The 21013-nt window shown below is 38.3% G+C and overlaps 1 protein-coding gene across 4 annotated transcripts in view; it reads right to left on the bottom strand.

Moving 5' to 3' along the window:
• Positions 1-799: 799 nt before the first annotated feature.
• LOC102689301 (transmembrane protein 230) overlaps positions 800-21013 on the bottom strand; it is an 89522-nt gene continuing 69308 nt past the window's right edge. Inside the window, exons 2-5 of one of the 4 annotated variants that reach the window (XM_015345393.2) lie at positions 10837-10913; positions 9004-9130; positions 4926-5048; positions 800-3583 (exon numbers count right to left, since the gene is read on the bottom strand). In XM_015345393.2, the coding sequence (XP_015200879.1) occupies positions 3443-3583; positions 4926-5048; positions 9004-9102 (363 nt within the window). In that variant the 5' untranslated portion in view covers positions 9103-9130; positions 10837-10913 and the 3' untranslated portion in view covers positions 800-3442. Of the gene's footprint in view, positions 3584-4925; positions 5049-9003; positions 9131-9786; positions 9908-10836; positions 11053-21013 lie in introns of those variants that run through there. The other 3 variants (XM_015345387.2, XM_015345383.2, XM_015345397.2) reach the window with 3 other exon arrangements.

The raw sequence follows: 21013 nt of genomic DNA on the forward strand, positions 1-21013 counted from the left end.
CTGGAAGCAAATGTGTCATCATCAGATATCAAAGTCCGCAAACTGCAATATACTGTATGGACAGGTTACTTGTAAGAAAGGAAATGTGTCTTCAATATCTTCCGATTTTTCTACAGCATAACCAACTTGCAGCCTGGTCTCAACAGATCGCAGTAGATAAGCCAGTAAAAAGATCATTCGGGACTTGGAAGGAAAGCCCTCGTGGTAGACCATGGGGTGGCACTCTTCTCTCTGGCCCAGAATTTATATGCTCGAGAGTGATGACAAATAAGGGTGCCATCCCTTGAATGTTCTCATTAATTGGTCATTAAAGATCACAGATGTTCATAATGTGCCCCAGCAGGCTTGACCTGCAACACCTGGGCGTGAACCCGGGTCTCTATGCATAACGCAACAGGGAACCAGCCGAATGAGCTAAAGGACACCTCCCCTAACCCAGGCGGCTGAGGTCCCTGCTATGCGCAGGGAGGGCGATGACGTCACCATGCCCAACCTAGCTCCGCTACAATAAGAATAGGGGTGTTATCCCTAGCTAAATAGCAATGGGTGCAAGGCTGATCCCCTCCTGTATACAGTGTATATAAACTGCTTTGGAATTCTTCGGGGAATGAAATACACTATAATAATGCAACACATTCATTACTGGCATTGTGAGAGAAATAGAAGTTGCTTGAGTGGAAGACACTAAAATGCTACATTTTCCTATAGGTCACAGTGTGTTTCCATTTTCACTCATCTGGCTCTTACACAAAGCTATCTTTCAAAAGTGCAAAATGAAATGATTCAAGGACAGATGATGTTTTCTTTAACTATTCAACTCTTTATTTTTTATTTTTTTACAAGAACAGAAATTTACAAAAGGTCTCTGCCAGCTTCAGGAAGATTTGAGCAGCAGACTAAACATTACAATGTTCTGTTCCTTCCAAGGAAAAAACAAGGACAAAAATCAAACCAGAGATAAACATATAAAGACAGCAATAGATTGTAATAATCTAGTTACATTCTACTACAATTTCCCCATGCACTGGAGAAAGCTTCAGGGATTTCTGCATGCTGGCTTCTCAAGCATCAAAACAACTTTCCTAGTCTTTACAGTTAAAAAAGCTAGAGCATTATGTCACATACTGTATTATACATCCAATATGTTCTTATACATATATCTGCAGATATACGATTTGGCCCACTTTAATTGAAACAGGTTTTTAATTGATCTATAAATTAATTTATAAAGTGTAACTAAAACTGTTAACCTTCACTTGTCATTCATACTTGCTCTAGTCCAAACTCATGCATTCCAGCCAGTGGTTAAAGAGAAATTGTAATTTAAGAAATAGAGTACCAATGCTTATACAGTATAGTGGTATATTTCAAATATAAATAAAAGATGTCCTTTAAGCCATAGTCCTTGCTTTTTTCAGTGCAATGTTTATATGTAAAAAAGCCAAATATTGAATACATTTTAGAATCTAGGATTATTTTGCTACACAAAGTTATAAATCAGATCTGCAGCCTTGTCACTGTGCTCCCACAATGCCCTGGCAGAGCTACAGTATACAGTACATACACACTGCATCTACAGACAAGTAGTTATTACTCTGGCAGAACATAGGAACACAAGTATCTTATTGATCCAATGATTTCCTTCAGCCATTGCTTGATAGATGGTAAGGAGTCAGCCTCAACAAGGTGGCAAAATTAACATCTATTCGGAAGTGAAAGACTTCTAGCCTGTACCAGTAATGCTGAACCCTGCGCAGGCCCTTTTCCTGCAAAGCTGCCTAAACCATATCCTTAGGATCCCAATGCCTTCTAGGGCTTTATTCTCTCAAAGCCCTAAAACTTTTCTGATCTAATTATTTGCTTTATCCACCCCGTCAGTCATTTTCTTTTGCTGCCTTTTAACATACCAAACAATTTTATAGTCTGTTTGAAATCTACAAGTGTCCAAAAGCTGGGGAGAAAATTATTTAGTTAACCTAACTGTTAGCTCATTAAGTTGGAATGAAAACTTGAAGACTCTAGTCAGGAGTCTAGTCTAGCCTCTAATCAGACAGGACCATGCTACAGTATGTAATTAATGTAGTTAACAAGCTGTATAGGTCTAATGATGATATTACTTTGAGAGATTGTTTTATCCTTGGTTGTTAAACAGGTATCAATAACATTTACAGCAGAGATATTTACAAAAAGAACTTTGGTTTTGCAAATCATCTACTATACACACCACAACATGATGAGGAAACACATAAAGGGTGACAGAGTGATAGTGGCAGAGGAAGGGTATGAACAAAGAACTTCCTGGTACCATCTTATCTTACCCACTGGAGCATCTATACAGCTTTGTGTTTACCATTTCCTTTAAAGCCTAAAGTATGTTAGTAAAAAGAATCAAACCAGGGATTAAAATGTAATGTAACCTAGAAATCCACAGTAATAAGACACAAGAAATATGGACTCATAACAGGAACTGCACCAAATACATAAGTAGGTGAGGGAATAATGATTGATATTTTACATTTGTATTAAATTAATCTGAAGGCTACCTGATACATTGGTATCTCTGGGAAATCTCAAAATTATCTATACTGATTTAAATAATACTGTACAAAAATCCTACATTTGTGTTGGATTACAATGCTCTACATTTTGGAACATTCATCCAATATAATGGAATTGTTTTTTGCACAAATTTCTATTAACCACCATGGTATAAAAATCTGTGTGCCCACGACAGGTCTTCAATGTTGTACAAAACTAAGCTATACCAGATCTTGCTGCGTTTGCTATCTTTTGTGTGAGGTATTGTATTATACACATTATCTGTATGGAAAAGTAGATCGTGCTATTGTGGCAAGGCATAACAGAGTAGGAGAAGGAACATGGCGTTTCAGTGGCTGAGACCTGAAAGACATGATTCATGGTTTGCTCAGAATAGTGGAGTCCTCTTGCGAATCAGCTTTAAAGTGTGCTGTCCTGACACATTTCGCAAGGGAAAATAGCTGTGAAATTTATTTTGACTAATCTGGCATTTAACAGGAAACCAAGGTTACTTTACAATGACTCCCCTCCCCACTATAAAAATACAATTTTGCATAGTGTTTTGGGATATAAGGAGGAATATACATAAGAAGCATTTAAAGAGAGATTTTTAAAAATGTTTTTTTAAAACTATTTTTCTTGTTTTATTTAAATGATAAAATACCGAATAACCTCTGCATGGAAAATTTGGAAACATGTTTTTTTGTTGTTGAAAAAAGAACCCTAAATATATCTGTTGGTTTAGTTCAAACAGAATTCAAAAAAGCAGAAGAACTAATTTGTGTACAAGATATGCACTGCTTCAGAAAAAGTACACCTACATGTAAGGGTAGATGGGACACCCCACCTTCTTTCATCTAATCCATTATCCATTTTGAGACTGGCCAAAACACTTCTGATTGGCTCAGTCGTCAAAGTCAGGGATGTCCTCATAGGAATAGCCACGGTAACCTTTTGAGGCATAGTAAGCAATGCGTAGATGGTAGAATCCTGGGAGGAAGACCAGAATTCCAATGATGAGCACCGGCAGGGTGCGGTCTGGATTCTGGAACAGACACAGAAGACAACAACAAAGATTAATGAAGTGCCACTGGTATTTCTTGTTTAAAACACTAATGCCCTCCCACATCAAGACTTAGCCCAGATTAAAGGTCACTGTTTGGCTACAATGATCCCTAGTTTCTACGTTTCTACAGCCATACTGTTCCATATCCCTTGGTGACACTCTGCACGTGGGTGGGTATTAATGCTGGGAGAATTTTAAATACAGTCTCATGCAGGATAAGACTTGGACTTCAGGTGGCTAAGATAAGGACACTGAAAGGACATACGTCAGAGTGATGTTCATCCATCGAATACAGTCTTAAGAATCAGTTTAGAGTCAGTACAGAAGTCAGTACAGCTGGCTTCATTCGTCTTTATATTACACTGCCTTACATTCTGGTGGCTAAACATCGTCATTAAAATTAAACCTGCATTGCATCAGAATTAAAATAAATAAAATGGACATCCTGCTTATACTGTATTTACCAATTTCATAAACAGTATTTTTGTGGTCAAACCACAACAAAGATACAGTACCTCACATCCAAACATCTTAATACCAATGCCAAACTTTCTTCCAGAAAAATATGCCATAATAAGAGGTAAACTTTACAGTATTAGTTTGGCTACAATGATCCCTAGTTGCTTAGTTTCTATAGCCATACTGGTCCATATCCATTGGTGTATGTATATTAATTGTCAAAATGCATAAAACACATGTTGAACCTTCGGTAGGTCCTTTAACATTTAAAATGTGACTTTCCTGATTTCACAGATTTCAATCATTGCATATCAATTTTGTATGAAATGCAAAAATGAGATCCTGAAGATTTGTGCTTATTAAAATTACTTGACTATTGGAAAGAGTAGGTTTGTTCACATTTATAACCTGTTTAAATTTGAATTGAGACTTTAGCCATCTTAAAATTCTAAATTGTCCACCTTCTCCTCTGTTCATCAAAGCAACTAGTGTTGAATGACAGAAAGTGCTATTTTTTTGGTAGGGGATTAAAGGGAGTACTCAACTGTCTTTAAAAACTTTGAATATAAAAAGACTAGACAACTGCCTAACACCGCCATATTAAGTGAATCACCCACCCCCAAAACCATTTCTTAACACCTACAGAGTTTTGCACTTGGTAGAAGCCCAAATTTAAATACAGCTATGCTTGACCCTGCATGAACAAAACAGAAAGAGATACACGTCTTTCAGAATAGATTATTCCTTGTGCTTGCTGGCATGCTACTGAGTATTAAGAGAAGTGTGCTCAATATAAGATTGGCAGGGCTGTATGTCATTATTGTCATTAAAGCAAGAGGACCTGTTGGACTTTTGTACTCACTGTGACCTCAATGTATCCTGTGAGCAGCAGGGCACCTATGATAATCAGTAAGGAGCCGATCAGGAAGAGGACAGCTGCTAGGGCAATGGCCTTGTATGGCACTTTAGGAGGGCTCTTCTTGAACTGCAGGACAGAAATGCAATCTGTCAATTCTAATCGCCAGACATCAACCATGGGTACAAGCTGACAGGGTGAGGTTTAGAAATACAGATCTCTGTAAAATTTAAACATTCATATATTCTGAATGAAACAATTAACATAAATAAAACAGTAAAAATGACTTATTAAATATGTAAAACACTTTTGCATATTTTTCTTTAAAAAAAACGTACAACGTTTTTTTTTAATTGTCGCTGAACAACTGGAGCGGTTTAAACATTAGAACCCTAACAGAGGATCTAAACCAGAGGAGGCCATTTAGCCCAATTTCCTCAGTTTGTAGTTTAATAAGGGAAGGGAAGCATTTCCCAGAGATCCACAATACTGTATAAAGAAGTGTGTTCTACTCTTGGTCTAAAAAGAGAAGACTAAGTCAGTTTTCAATTATGTCTTTGTTTTGCTCCTTCTGCTCCCATAGATCCCTGTCCAGCATGTTTTATAGGCAGCTTTTTGATCATCAATTTCCAGAGACCTGGAACAATTTAATGGTGATCATTTAAGCTGGTGATTTTGAGTATTTAAGAGCAAAACTACTGAAGTCCCTTAATAGAATAAATGACTTACCAGATTCATCAATAAATTACAAGTGTTCCTAATCTTAAAAACGACAAATGACTTGAGTCACCCATAAGACAAACTGGACTGGGACTCTTCAGGACCAGGTCTGGAACTCTTTCCAAGGTATACTTTGCCCTGTATGTATAGAATAAGATCCATAAAGCTGGAATCATTCTATTTGCTTTTATTAAACTGTTTTAAGGACTTAATATCCCTTTTGTTTTATGATATGCAAAACTGAACACAAGATTCTAAGTTAGGTTTTATTAATGTGTCATATATTAGCATAGCACCTTGTTAATTCCCGTTTTAATTATCTACCATAAATAGGACCCTCTCATGCATAGTTTCGTTCAGCTCAGAATTATCCATGTAATCTGTATAATGCATATCCCTGCTCCCTTTGTGGATCACTAAGTAGCTAAATTAGCCATGTTAAAATGTCACGTTTGTCAAGTGGCTGTCCACTGTCCATCTTGTCAAAGCTTTTTGTAATTCTCTGTAATTGCAGTTTCTATTTTCTAACTTACTATTTTAGATAATTTTCAAATTTAACTATAACAAAATCAAAGTTGTTGATATGGAAAAGGAAGAGCAATAGGTCTAAAATGGATACCTGTGGTAGACGCTTTCTGCCCCTGCCCAATTAAAGACTTTGGTCTTTAAGATAATACCCCATTTTTGTTGGAAACCTTGGATTGCTATAGTTTATATTTTGAGAACGGATTTTATACGTGGAACACAGTCCAAAAGTTCCAGGTAATTTAAAAATAACATTTTTTATGCTTTATAGAAGGCAACACGTTGGCCCTTTGCTAGCACTGCCATGTCACAGCGCTGGGGCCCTGGGTTCAATTCCCAAGGTGCTATCTGAGCGGAGTTTGAATGTTCTCCGTGCATTTACACAGATTTCCTCTTCCAGTTTAAAGACGTACTGGTAGGTTGATTAGCTTCTTGGCCCTGGTGTGTGAACCCTGTGATGGGCTGGCATCCCCTTGAGGGTGTATCCTGCCTGGTGCCCATTGGATCGATAGGCTATACAGAGTTATCATCTATCCATGTTGATCCTTCAAAGAATTCTAGTACGTTAGATAACACCCTTGACTAAATAACATGTTTTGTTTATTTTCCAAGTGAAAAGAAGTTAACACAACCTCTGCAGCTAACAAACATAACTTGACATATTTCTGCCAATTTTAATGCACAGTTACTATTTATTGGGTGAATTTAACAGATTGAAAAAAATAAAACAGTAAATGTGGCATGTGTAAAAGTTTGGTCCAGTCCAAATTGTGTAATTTTTTGTTAGGTCTCAGAACTTAAATTAACTCGATAGGCCTTAATCTAAGTCAGGTGATGACAATTCCACAGCTTTATATATTCTGTGACTCTTCAAACCTCTCAGGGTGTTGTGCTTACACTCAACAATCATAGGCTCCTCTAAGCAGCTGACTGAGAATCAGAAAATAAAGATAATTGACTCTTAAAAATCAGGGGAAGGCTATAAAAAGATATCTAAACGCTTCCTGTTAAATAAGACAAGATCTGGAAGACCAAGAAAAATCTGATAGAACTGCTCCTAGACTGGTCAGGAATGCAAAGCAAAACCCCCCATATCCCAGGAAGGTTTAGCTTGCATGAGAGTAGTAATGCACCAGTCCACTGTGCAGCATTGCTTGCACAAACATGATCTGCATGGAAGAGTCATCAGAAGAAAACCTTACCTGCGATCTCATCACAAAAGTCAACCTTTGAAGTATGCAACACAACATTTAGATAACCCAGAGGTGTTTTGGAACCAAGTGCCACGGCCTGATGAGGTATAAATTGAATTCTTTGGCTTCAATCACCAAAGGTACAGTATGTTTGGAGAAAAAAAAGGAGAAGTGTTTGAAGAAAAGAACACCTGGCCAACTGTTAAGCATGTGGGTGGATATATTATGCTTTGGGGTTGTGTGCAAGCCAATGGCACAGGAAATATTGTGCGGGTAGAGGGAGGAATGGATTCTACTAAGTATCAACAAATCCCGGAAGCTAATGTCCCACAGTCAGTGCAGAAACCGAAGCTGAAAAGAGGTTGGATATTTCAACAAGACACTGATCCAAAACATACCTCAAAATCAGCCATGAACTACTTCAAGAAATGAAAGATTAAGGTTTTGGAATGACCTTCACAATCCCCAGACTTGAATATTATTGAAAAACTGTTGGTAGATCTCAAACATGGAGTGCATGCAGGATGACCTAATAATATTTCTGAACTAGAAGCGTTTTGAAGGGAAGAGTGGGAAAAAAAAATCCTAAAGCAAGAATAGGATGACTGTTAGCTTGTTACGAGAAACATTTGGAGGCTGTGATTTCCGACAAAGGGAATGTTACTAAGTATTGACTGATAGGGTGCCCAAATCTTTGCACATTCCACATTTACTGTTTTATTTATTTTCAATCTGTTAAATTCAGCAAATAAATAGTCTCTCATCCTAGCATTAATCCCGCATCAGCAGGGTCCGCTTTTCGGCACGCCCGTCTCCATTTGGTGGTTTGAACCAAATCTTTGAGCTTAAATGCAACCGAGAATACTCCAACCGGGGTGTCGCTCTGCCTGCCATCGGGGGGGGAGAACAAAGCAATGTAGCCAATTCATAGAGGGGGCTTATTAGGAGGCATGGGAAATTTGGCCAAGACGCCGGGGTTACACCCCTACTCTTTTCAAGAAACACACTGGGATTTTTAATGACCACAGAGAGTCAGGACCTCGGTTTTACGTCTCATCCAAAAAATGGCGCTTGTTTACAGTATAGTGTCCCCGTCACTATACTGGTGCATTAGGACCCACATGGACCGCAGGGTGAGGGCCCCCTGCTGGCCCCACTAACACCTCTACCAGCAGCAACCTTAGTTTTTCCCAGGAGGTCTCCTATCCAGGTACTGACCAGGCTCACACTTGCTTAGCTTCAGTGGGTTGCCAATTGTAAGTTGCAGGGTGACATAGCCGCTGGCTTCAGCAAATTAATAGCAAATGTGTACTAACCTTTGCCAAAATATGTTTAGTTTAGGTTTGTTTGCTGAAGAGGTTGTTAACTTCTTTTCACTTAGAAAATCAACAAAACGTAATTTGGCCAGGGGTGCCCAAACGGTTGCATAAAACTGTACATATCTTTATTATCTTAGTAATTGAATAAATAAGGTCAAGGAAGCCACCAGAAAGTGATGCTGGCCACTAAAGTCTCCCAGAAAAAAACCAAAACATTTTTGTTTAGATGGTCATTCTTTAGGGTGCAACAGGGTTTTCATTTCAGGGGAGTTTTGCGGTTGTCATGGCAATGGCAAAGACAGAATGTTGCCACCTCTCCTCTCTTACCTGCAAGTCAATGTAGCCATCATCACTGTCTGCCAACTTGGAGTATTTCACCTTGCTGCTGGGCACCCCACTGGTCACACTGCTGCGAGCAGGCATCATTACACCACTGCAGCACACTGCGCACACCCTGGGAGAGTGAAAGAGAAATACCACTACAGAGCTGCTCAAAGCCACAGAGAGAGCAACAACAGTAGGCAGAGGGAAGGAACAATGTAGAATGTATAGAATAGCTCCACCTCGAAATAAAACTAGAATAATCACACAATTCGTTCCTAATCGTAAATTATATTAAGAATTATTACAAACACGATATTCGAAAGTCTGAGTTCATGCAGTAAGGACATCACATCATTGATTCCAATAAAACCTGTAACATACGTTTTAACTAATCTATATGTTAGATGACATTACAAGAGCTACCCTAAATATAGGCAGGAATGCATTTGATACTTTCAAGACTTCTGTGAGATGTTAAAATGGGATTCTATAAACAATTCCAAAACAAAGATGAAGAATAAGAATAATTATATCATAAAAACGGCAGGCATATTGCAGACAGGTCAAGCAGATAAGGAACAACAACCCTTCACTGTCAATTTAAATTTAAGGAAAGGTTGTGCGCCTTTATTTCTTATAACCAAGCATTATAAGACAGAGCCCTGACAATAAAAAAAAAAAGACTGCGCAGATAGTTTGTAAATCTTCTGCTACGATTAGTCATTTCATAACAAAAACCTGTCCAAATAACCTTCAAAAGCTGCCACTAAACAAAATAAATTGCACCTCTGATTACGTTGACTTTTTCTCTCCGTAACACAAAAAAGTTAAGTTACAACAAACTGCGTCCTGCCTCACTACGGTGTTCCACAGAATACTCTGTACCGTATGTCTCACTAATAACAGCGCCATACCATCCACTTCCGGACAGTCCACTGCGCACACATTAGACGTCATTCTTATGTCACACCATCTGGCGGCCTACTTACGGAGGTAGCATGTATAGACACAGATATTTGATATCATACTGTAGTTCGTTAATCTTTTACTATTTCATAAAACAATAATAATAAATTGTCAATTTTGTGTATTACTTACGATTTAAGAAGTAACTACTAAATCCATCTGTTTTAATCCGTACAGGTTTGGTTAGGGTGCAAAAATGTTTTGTTTTGTTTTGTTACGTTTGGTAAATGCTACAAAAATACTGTGCAATATTCAATATACCGCAAGGGGCACTACAGGATAAATAATCAAACGTTTAGCGCTTCAGCTAATTTGACAGATGATTATATTTTCCCATTTCGGTTATCGATGGTTTAAGCATTTAAATATAAATACCGAGTCTTTTGACGGCCTTTGGTATCACAGTATAGTTGTATCCCCAAAAGAGAAGGTAGACCAATGTACATTCTGATAATAAAACCTAGTCTAGTACACAGGTATAGTCGTGATGTATAGTATCGGCTTACTATTGGTTCGTGAAGTATAAACACTTTTAAAAGTAGTTTAAAAACAACATCAGCTGTCTGAGAACGAGACCATATAAACCAAAATCATGGCATTTTAGGACGTCTGTTAAGAATGTTATTTTCTTTGGTTAACGCCATGTTTTGTCGTTTGTGCACTACATCTAAAAAATGTCCCTGTTTTACTGTATATATTTATTTATGTTCAACCTTTACTGGTGGAGTGGTTAATAGCAGTCAATCTGCATTTGTAACTAGAATGAATTTGCATAAGTTGTAGATGCGTCACATACGTTCAGGATAGGAATGGTAATGTTGCGTGAATTAATTCCTCATTTTCTTCACCAGCTAGCTGGAAATACTGTACCTTCGATCGGCCAGGGAGAAAGCAGAGGTCTGGGGTCATACATCAAGTTCAAGTGTCGACGTTATCCAAAGCCAGTGCTAAAGACATTGATAATAAAAAATGATGACCCATAAAATAATTAAACATTTCCTTGAAACAGTTGTCAAACAGCGCTAGAGCCTCTCGCTGATGTGCAACAAAACCATGAACCTTCGACCCTCAAATAGAAAGTTTACAATGTTTTTTATATGTTAGCGTCACTTCCCACAAACCCCAACAACGTCATTTTTTGGCAGTGGAACCACGGTAAGTGTCTGAGCCAATTTCGGGAAAGGATTTTGCTTCAAGGACAGATGCTGCCGTCACTATTCTAATAGACCCAATAATATATGTTAGGGAGAGGATACATCATAGTTCTTTCTACATTCAACAAAAGGAGAACTTGGAATATTCATTGATTTTATTTTATCATTCAAAAATAATAGAATAAGGTTGCATGCTATTTCATAAGGTATTATAAATGAATAAAAACAGAATATGGTACACTTGACATTGAATTTACATTTATTTTTTACAGTTTTTGGGTATTGCACTTAAAATTCTGTCTTGTTCAGCGAAATTTAATTGAAAACCACTTGCTGGAGCTTTCAGTTCAGGTTGAAAATTAGTTATTGCCAAATGGGAAAGTACTAAGTTGCTATTTGTTGCTGAGAAACTTATGCTTAAATGTTTTTGAGGAGCTATTATGTTTTCACTTTCGCAATAACCAGTGTCATACAGGTCTGTAAGTAGATCCTTATCAATTAGGGCATTAAACTGTGAGAGGGGAGAACAGAACAGACATCATTATTGTCATCAGAAGCTTGTGTTGTGAGAGGGTGCCCTTTTATGAAGTTCGATTTCCTTTATTGTTGAATCGAAAGATTAAAATGATCACAATTATCACTTTTAGTGACACTGTTTAGAATAGGTAAATTGGTTTCCATTCATTGGTTAGCATCTGTTTAGGGAGGGAGATTTAGTCCTGGACAGAATCTATTATAGAGGACCTGGATCTCTAAATCTTAAGGTCTCAAGATTATTTTATCCATTTGAATAGCCTTCCCTGAAGCAATAAACGAAACCATAATTCAAAAGACAAAACTAAAGAGTTTTTTCAAATAAATGCAAAGAGTGTTACATCATTTTCTACTGTATGGGAAGCATAGAAAACTACTTGTCATAGTTGGATAATAAGTTATGCAACCCAACAGAAAAGGTAAAGGTTTAAGAGTGTAGAAGAGTTAACTGTTACATTATCTACAGTAATATGGAAAGGCAGCATAAAGCTAATCCTTAGAACATTTAGAGATTTATTCAAGCCTGGTTAAAGCTCATAGAACTGGGGAACGTACTGAATAAAACATTTGAAATTTATTTTCTTAAACTAAGAATAAAACATTATGATATACTGTATGTGATAAAGCTGGTGGATTATTGGCATACAGTTTACAAAACCAAACAGCTTTATGTTTGATCCCCTCCATTTTGATTGAAGTTAACAAGAAAGTCATATTTTTATCTTGTGATAATTCAAGAACCTCAGTTAGAAGATATTCCTCATTTTAACATGACATTATTTGTGAAAAAGATCACTGAAGACTTAGATGGAATGACCTTCACCTCTTGCACTGGGGTAAGATTAACATACATAAATTAACATTTTACCTCTTAATTTTTCAGGAGATTGCTTCAAAAAGTTTAACATTTTGTTAAGAAGGTTCTTGTGGAAAGATAATCCCCATAATTAGCCATCTTTTAATAACTCTAAAATATAAATAACTCTCTTGTGTCTCTTTTCTTTTCCTTTCAGCTTGAAATAAATATTTACATGTTCCAAGAATCCTATTAAACCCTTTTCATGTGAAATTGCCTCCATTCTTCATAAAATTATATGTTTCTCTGGACTCTAGTCCCCTCATGCACTCCTTTGATGAATGGTTGTATTCTCAAGAAGGGAAAACCCTTTGTTAGTAAGAAAGGGAAGCTAAAAACGTCCCAATCTCTGGTACACATCTTTAAAATAATATAAGGTTTTTCAAAGTACTTTACAAAAATCATATCTAACAAAGACTTCCTTCTTTATTTGAAACACAGGGACACACCTCTTAAAACAGGCAAAAAGATTTACTCACCTAACAGTATCACAATAGAAGACAAACATACAGGGATTTTTAAAACTAATAAACATGTAGCCAGTCAACTGTATCAAATTGTTAATAACTCTGGAACATCAGTGTGTCATGCGGTTGAGTTAATTTAGGAGAGGGACCTAGGTGAATATTTTGGGCTTGAGAAGTGGAATAGGTAAGGGAATTATATATACAAAGGGTTTAATTCCTTACGCCGTAAACTAATTCAATTTAAATTTCTACACATACAGTAGAAACCTTAAGCTAATGCAGTCAGTTGTATCAGACCTGTGCTGAGACTCAAAAAGAGGGGAGCGGTCAATTTAAACACATAATTTGGAAATGCCCCCAAAATATTGATCTATAGCATTATAAACTGTTTCATTTTTAATTGGAAAGGTTATCCCATTGGTTTCAAAGACTTGTTTCTTTAACTATTTTATCATGTTCTCAGGAAAGAAATCTAAGAAAATTATAATAATTGCTTGTATGTGTGCAAAAAAGTGAATTGATCTGTTCTGGAATGGCTGTAATGGAATAAAGATGGGGTTAAATCACATGATAGAATAAAATGATAGAATAAAATGGTTTGTAATGAGGGAGATGTTTATAATCCAGACAATGAAATGCGGGAAACAATCTTAAGAATGATCTCCAATTCTATTTTATTTTGGTAACAGCTGTTAACTGTAGCCAGTAATATTAAATGTCTGATAGTTTGTGGCACGGGGGCCTTATACATCTGGCAGGAGGATGGATTGGACAGCCTTTCTCAGAGCAGGGCGGGTTAGGGCTTGTTGATTCTGCTCAGGCATAAGGTGTGCCAGGGAGTTGGCCATCAGAATGTGTTTGTATAATAGGATGTGACTTCAGGGTGTCACCCTTTTGTTTTTCTTCTTAGCTGTGGTTATCGTTTAGTCAATGTATGTGCCTGTTTATTAGTTTTTTTGTCGGACTGGAAAAAAAACAAAATAAGTTGAAAAAAAAAAGTCTAGGGTTTCCCACATGCACAAGTCTTTGATGTGGGTGAGCAATGTGGTGTCAATGACAGAGGAGGAGTGCAACATTCCAAAACACAAGATTTATTTTCAACATTAGAGAATTAAAAAAAAACATCTTATAAAGAATTTTGGAAAAAAATAAATCTTACAAGATTGCAAACCAGTATTTCCTCATTAATGAAAATATGCATGACAATGTCATTGAACTGGGAAGAATCAATTCACTGCAGTCACACAAAAACAACTTCAGCAATATGCACACACCAGTTACATCTAGATACAAGAAATAAAATCAGAGCAACCAATCTGAGAAGATGGACCTATCGGTATCACATAAAGAAACTTTGCTGAGCAGAGAGCAGGGGACAAAAGAATACTAACTGAAACACAGCACCCAAGGCATACCCCATGAAGCTCAAACCAGTTACCAAAAAGATCTTGGGGCTACTCTGTTGAAGTCCATTTAGCAAAAGTAGCATGTCCCAGGGGGAAAAAAACTTAAGATCAAAAAGACACACTATCTGGTCTTTGTAGTCTTGTACAAAGAAAATCTCTCTTCCTATGTCTGCATCTCTATCTCTCATCTCCTCACAGTCATTTCTTTCAGATCTTTTCGCTGCCCTAATGAAATCAGCAGCCTTCAGCTGGATTGAATCAACGTGCTGTTGCTGCGATGCTAAAAGAATAAGGTGAGCAGAGGTGCAGTGCAGGGGATTCCAGACCATGCAATCACAGCAATTTGCTTTTCCCTGTTACATAAAGCAAAAGATCTCAGTTGACAGTGCACATAGAGCATAGCACGTGATGAAGTTGATGTAGCAACATAATGATCCCTTTTCTTTTAAAGTACTAAATTAGCTTAAGAATAACATAAATTGTTTCAAATACAGCAGTGTACAATACAGAACGATAAATATATATATATAATGACTTTCAACTGTTAACACCATGGTACTGTAAGTACCCTGTAAGACTAAAGTTGAATAAAATGGTCATTATTGATGAATAGGTGAAGTATTCCTTGAAACTGTTCCCGGAATTAATGAACCACAAATAAGAGAAGTGTATATTGGATCCATGATCGACCGAACTGGAGACTGAAATCAGGCGATGAATTGCGTTAGGCCGTAGTGCGATGCTGAGCATGCACCAAATCTGAAGAGCAAAGACGTCAGCTTCACAACCAAATGCAAAATGGTCCATGCTATTGTGTTCCCCATATCAATGTATGGGTGTGAAAGCTGGACCCTAAAAAAGCTGACCGAAAGAGGATGGATACTTTCGAGCTATGGTGCTGGAGAAGACTGTTACAGATACCATGGACAGCAAGGGTCACCAATAAAGAGGTTCTGGAGTGCATCAAGCCCGAAATTTCACTTGAGGGAAAGATCACCAGACTCCGGCTCACTTATTTTGGTCATGTGATGCGATCAGATTCATTGGAGAAAGCAATGATGCTTGGAATGGTAAGTGGAACGAGAAGACGAGGCCGCCAAAGAACGCGGTGGCTCGACGCCATCAAACGGACACTGGCTTAGGCATAGAACAGCTGAAAGGGAAAGTCCAAGACCGGAAAGCGTGGCGAGAGATGGCCTATAGAATCGCTGAGAGTCGGATCCGACTGACTGGATAACATCATCACATTGGAGATCCCCTTTAATAAAGTGTGTAAGTTGTCTTGGATAAGGTCTTATTAGAAAACAAATAACATCTGACGATTCTTGCTCTCTATGGCATAAATATCTAACAACAGAAATATATACAAATCTCTTGTTCCTTTGGTATTTGTCTTTAAATGATAATACACCATAACTGATGTATTAGAACAAGGCAGGAATTGTGAGAACTCTTGTTACAGAAAGAAAAATGTGTGTGGAAGCAACAAGTGTCACAGGCTATGTTGATTTAAGTTTGCAGGGAATGGGCAGTGTCTCCCTGAGGGTGGTGCATTTCTCTTTTTTTGTTCTTGAGCTTGCCTTTAATCAAATGTCTTCCTTGCGCAGACACTTCTTAATTACCATGCAGTTCAGATGTGACATGTGGGATTGTGAGACATGTCTAACTGGGCTTCAGACTGAGACTGGGACAATGCATCGTTACACCTGGTCATCTGCATGCAGATTGATCAGCGATCAATGACCAGTTAATCAATAAGCCCCGAGCATGTAGCTCAAGGGACATGACCAGGGACTCTGTAGAGGGCAGCATTTTCTTCCTCCCCCCAAGCTAGACTCAAGAGAAAAACAGTGTAAGGAGGTGTGGGGTGAAAGCTAGCGTTCTATGTGTTGGAAAGGCAGTTGTAAAAAATTGTTGTGTCATGGGGTCCTTGAAGTGGAATAAAGGATCCTAACACTCTTAAAATAGCTATGTGAAGTAGTCAGCTACAAAACTAACTTTTAAGAACAGTTCCTGCAATTCGGGGGTCACCATCCATGACAGTCTTAAGGAAACATTTTAAGCACAATTTGTTTTTCAAGCAAGAAGACAAGTAATATGGTATGTTCATTCAGGGACATAGAGAGTTTTTGTGTGTGGTGAACATGTTACAACACAGCTGGATTAGAGAGAGCTGAAACAAAAATTTAGCATGATCCTCCATTTTAAAATGAAGCCGACACAAAGCATAGTTGGACACACAATCATTAAAAATAGAGCATATCCGAATATTCTGTTCTTTTGCAAAATGTTGTTTTTAAAATTGAAGACAAAATTGTTCAGACAAAAACTCCTAAAAAGGTCAACTACACATTAAGTTGTAACAAAAAATGTATTTTAGTATTTATACAATCAATAACTAGGATAAACATCTTGCTTAACATCTTGCTTAAAACATTTAAAAATGGACTTATCTTGAAAAATAAATGTCAAAAACTAGCTATTTTTCTAAACTTTCTTAGATGTCGGAAAAAAAGGGTGTCATAATTTTGGTCAAGAAAGATTTTATTGTGGTGCAATAAAACGTTTACAACAACTCATAAATAAAGATGATGGCAACCATAGTCCTTTGTAAGTGTTATAAATTGGTGACTGCTTCAGCATAGAATGGCAATTATGTGTCCTTAGTACGCTTAGTACCTCCATCCATCCAACCATTTTTTAAGAACTTCTTCCAATTCAGGGTGGCTAGGGAGCTGAGCTTATCCCAGCAACCAACAGTAGCAAGGTGCTATACACCCTGGATGGGACTCCAATCCCTCATAGGGCAGACACACAGACAAGCACTCACACCTAGGGCCAATTTTCCCAGAAGTCAATTAACCTTCTAGTATGTTTTTGGATAGTTTGAAAGCGATGCACCCAGAGGAAACCTACATGATCACAGGGAGGACATACAAATTCCACACAGATAAAGCCCCATTATCTGGAATTAAAAGCGGGGGCCCTAGCACTGCAAGACATCAAAGCTAACTACAGTACTGCACACTTGGTACTTTTAAATTGTTAATGTGGATTCATTACTTACTTATGCAGTATACTGTATATAGATGATTAGTTAAAGTATAGTTACTTTAAATCACTTAATATACTTACAGTGGGAGACATGTATCTTTTAAGACTTGATACAACAATATACAATCATGCAAAGGATAGTTTCTCCTTGAACAACATGGTTCACATAAAGAATTTAACAAATTGTAGGCTATTGTGAAAGCTCAAGAGTTATCCTTTTCCAAAGTAGCGGCAGAAGGTAAGGCCACTGCAATTCAAAGATGGTGAAGTAATTATAGAAGCAATAACTGCAGCTGCTGATGGTTTATTCAAAGTCTTTAAAAACAGACATAATTACAGCAATCCAGAACATGTCACTTGGTTTCCACAGCAGCAAGACGAATGAAATCTTCGTTTGTGGATTCTTTCAGAAACGGCAGCAGGATGTGTCTGAATGCTTCTCACTGCAGTTCAATTAATCCGTTGACATGTCTATCTTATTTGTGCACATAAGTTTGAGCAGAAAAAGACAACTTCTTATCCTTTTGGTCCTTAAGAGAAAAGGTGAAGCATAAATCTACTCAGACAACTTGATGCTGCCTATTATTCAACTGACCATGTTAATGTGAGGTGGTTTAGTGAAGGGAAGGTCCAGCAAAGATTTTTATATAGTGTGTGATGCTAGTGTCATTCCCTCTGCAGCCAGAGGGCACTCCTACTCTGTCCTGTCCCTAGTTTCCTGTGCTTTGCTGTCCTTCCGGTGTCTGTCTCTCTGGGGCTATATATTTCCAGGTCTCTCATTGCCCTTCGCTCAGCATTGAAGTTCAGATGTCCTGAGACCGGTCTAGCACCAGGTCGCCCCACATCCGCTGCCTGAGGGCATTGGTTTCTATTCAACTCCTGAACTGTTGAGCCCGGGCTAATCCCCCGTTCTGCCACTACGCATATGGGTCTTTTTCCGCTCTCCTGCCTCTCCAAGGTTCGTCCCTTCTGACATCCGTGACAGCTGGTGAACTGTCAAATAACGTGTTCGCTAGATTTCCGGACATAACATGAAAGTGAATCAACTAAGCAGTGAACTAAAGGGAAAAAAAGAGACTTATCCAGTGTTGTGAATGTGTTCCAATAGAATTGTGCTTGGTAGTCCTCACAATTCATTTAATTATCCTGTGCTTTTATAGTGAAGGCTTACTATGGTTCCACATAGTACTACAAGAAGACTTTCGTCCAATTTAAGATCATCAAGACCAACTGTTGCTCCCCCTTCACAGATACCAAACTGATGAACTGGGTAGATCTCAGGCTGTGCTTACAAAGGTTTGAGGACACTGACCTAAAGGAAGCTTATTTCCAGATCCAGACGCAAAATATCCCAGATGTGTCTGCTTTTCACAGTCAAAAAGAGGGCTTACAAATTCAGTGGCCCATAGTTTTGACTTGACTTTAGCCCCCTTAATATTTTTATGAACACCTGGCTGGCACTTCTCTGACCTAGATGTGTTTCAGGTCTCTCCTTCATATTTTTAAGTTACCCTCCCTCACCTCATTTCTCAGATGATTGTCTTCTCATTGACACTCCCTTGCTCCAGCTCTTTGACTTTTTTTTTCCAGATATCTGATTTCCTCACAGAAAAGAGAAAACCTAAGCAATCCCACCTCTTTCGAGTGTTTGGGGATTGTCCTCGATTCTTATTCTTTCATGTATTTTCATGGCTAACTGAATGTTTTCTGTTAAGTTCATTTTTGCACATTTCAGTAGGTCATTAAATTCTTCAGAGCCCCTGCCCTTCATTACTTTGATTCTTTACAAGCAATAATAAACATCCATTATTTTGTCAGTTTAAATGATAATGTCCCAGAAAGAAAGCATTTGGATGCTTTAGCTAGACAGGTGTCTAATGACCATCACCATCATCACAGTCATTAGGATTTTATATCTACAACTTGAACTAACATGGAAATCAGCTTGTGGTCTAGAGGAACATATTGAATGAAATATTACAAACAAAAGATTAATCATATGACCCATCTATCCTTTCTGGTATATTAAAGAGCTAGGCATACACTTTATTGGGCACTCCTTCTTCAGTGGGGTAGGGTGTTGATGGCGACAGTGATCAGAGAAACTTTGGGTCAGACTGTAAAGAAGGATTCATTTTGACACCACTATTCAGAATAGAGTGGAGGTGTGGTTCTAAACCAAGACAATCTATCCTCAGCCCTGGAAATTTGGTACTTGAATTTTATTTGTCCACACAGATATGTCTCGATTATTGAACCTATTTGGCCGGTATTACTATTCTACTTGTCTGTAGTAACAGATGTACAGTATTGGCAAATTCCTAACCTGCCTAAAGATTCCATGGTCTTTGAGGTTTATAGGGGTCCTCAATCAGTGGATTAAGACCACTTTCATATTCATCCATTCACTTTCTTACCGCTTTTTCCAAGTCAGTACTGGCAGTACTGGCCTAGTCACAACTGGCAACCCAATGAAGCTAAGCAGGTGTGAGCCTGGTCAGTACCTGGATGGGAGACCTCCCGGGAAAAATTAAGGTTGCTGCTGGAAGAGGTGTTAGTGCAGCCACCAGGGGCCAGTCATCCTGCGGTCCATGTGGGTCCTAATGCCCCAGTATAGTGATGGGGACACTATACTGTAAACAGACGCAGTCCTTCGGATGAGATGTAAAACCGAGGTCCTGACTCTGTGGTCATTAAAAATCCCAGGGTGTTTCTCGAAAAGAGTAGGGGTGTAACCCCGGCATCCTGGCCAAATTTCCCATTGGCCCTTACCAATCATGGCCTCCTAATAATCCCCCTCTATGAATTGGCTACATTACTCTGCTCTCCTTCCCACTGATAGCTAATGTGTGGTGAGCATTCTGGCGCACTATGGCTGCCGTCGCATCATCCAGGAGGGGAGTCCCCATTACCTGTAAAGCGCTTTGAGTAGAGTGTCCAGAAAAGCGCTATAAAAGCGCTTACAAGCTATTATTATCAACTGAAATTGCAATTGGAAAGGTCTGTTGCTCTTCTATGAGAAAGAATGGAGAGCCCGGATTGAGCTGACCTATAAGAAAAGTAAAACTGCAATTCTCCAGGATCAGCATGGGTCATGTGGGGACAAAGCACAAATAACAGAGAATAACACAGGTCATACTTGTGATATGAGCAGAAGAACGGAAACAAAATGAGAATAAAGAAGAAAATATCTTCTATCTGGTCCTTTCTGACCTGGAGAAACAGAATAAGAGGATGAACTAATTACTCCATCTACAGAGAAGAACAGACAAGTTCAAGCTGACAGCTGGGCCTCAAAGGAACAGGTGTTATACTGGCTGCTTAGTTGGTTGATAGTCTGAGAAAGGTAGAACTACACAGTGCTTCTTCACATTTAAACTGCACTGATGTAACTGTACATCTGGAGTCAGAGTCCTGGAAAGTGCTCTCAAAGGCCTACTCCCTGTGTTTCTTTCTCCCTCTGTTTTTAGTTCTATCTCATTCTCAGTCTTTAAGCCATCTTCTGCTTCTTTTCTCTCTCTCTTTCTTCTCTCTTAATCCCCAAACCCACCCCTTCTCTCTTCCCCTCATTGAATG

Source organism: Lepisosteus oculatus, chromosome 2, assembly GCF_040954835.1.
Source record: "Lepisosteus oculatus isolate fLepOcu1 chromosome 2, fLepOcu1.hap2, whole genome shotgun sequence".
Taxonomy (NCBI): domain Eukaryota; kingdom Metazoa; phylum Chordata; class Actinopteri; order Semionotiformes; family Lepisosteidae; genus Lepisosteus; species Lepisosteus oculatus.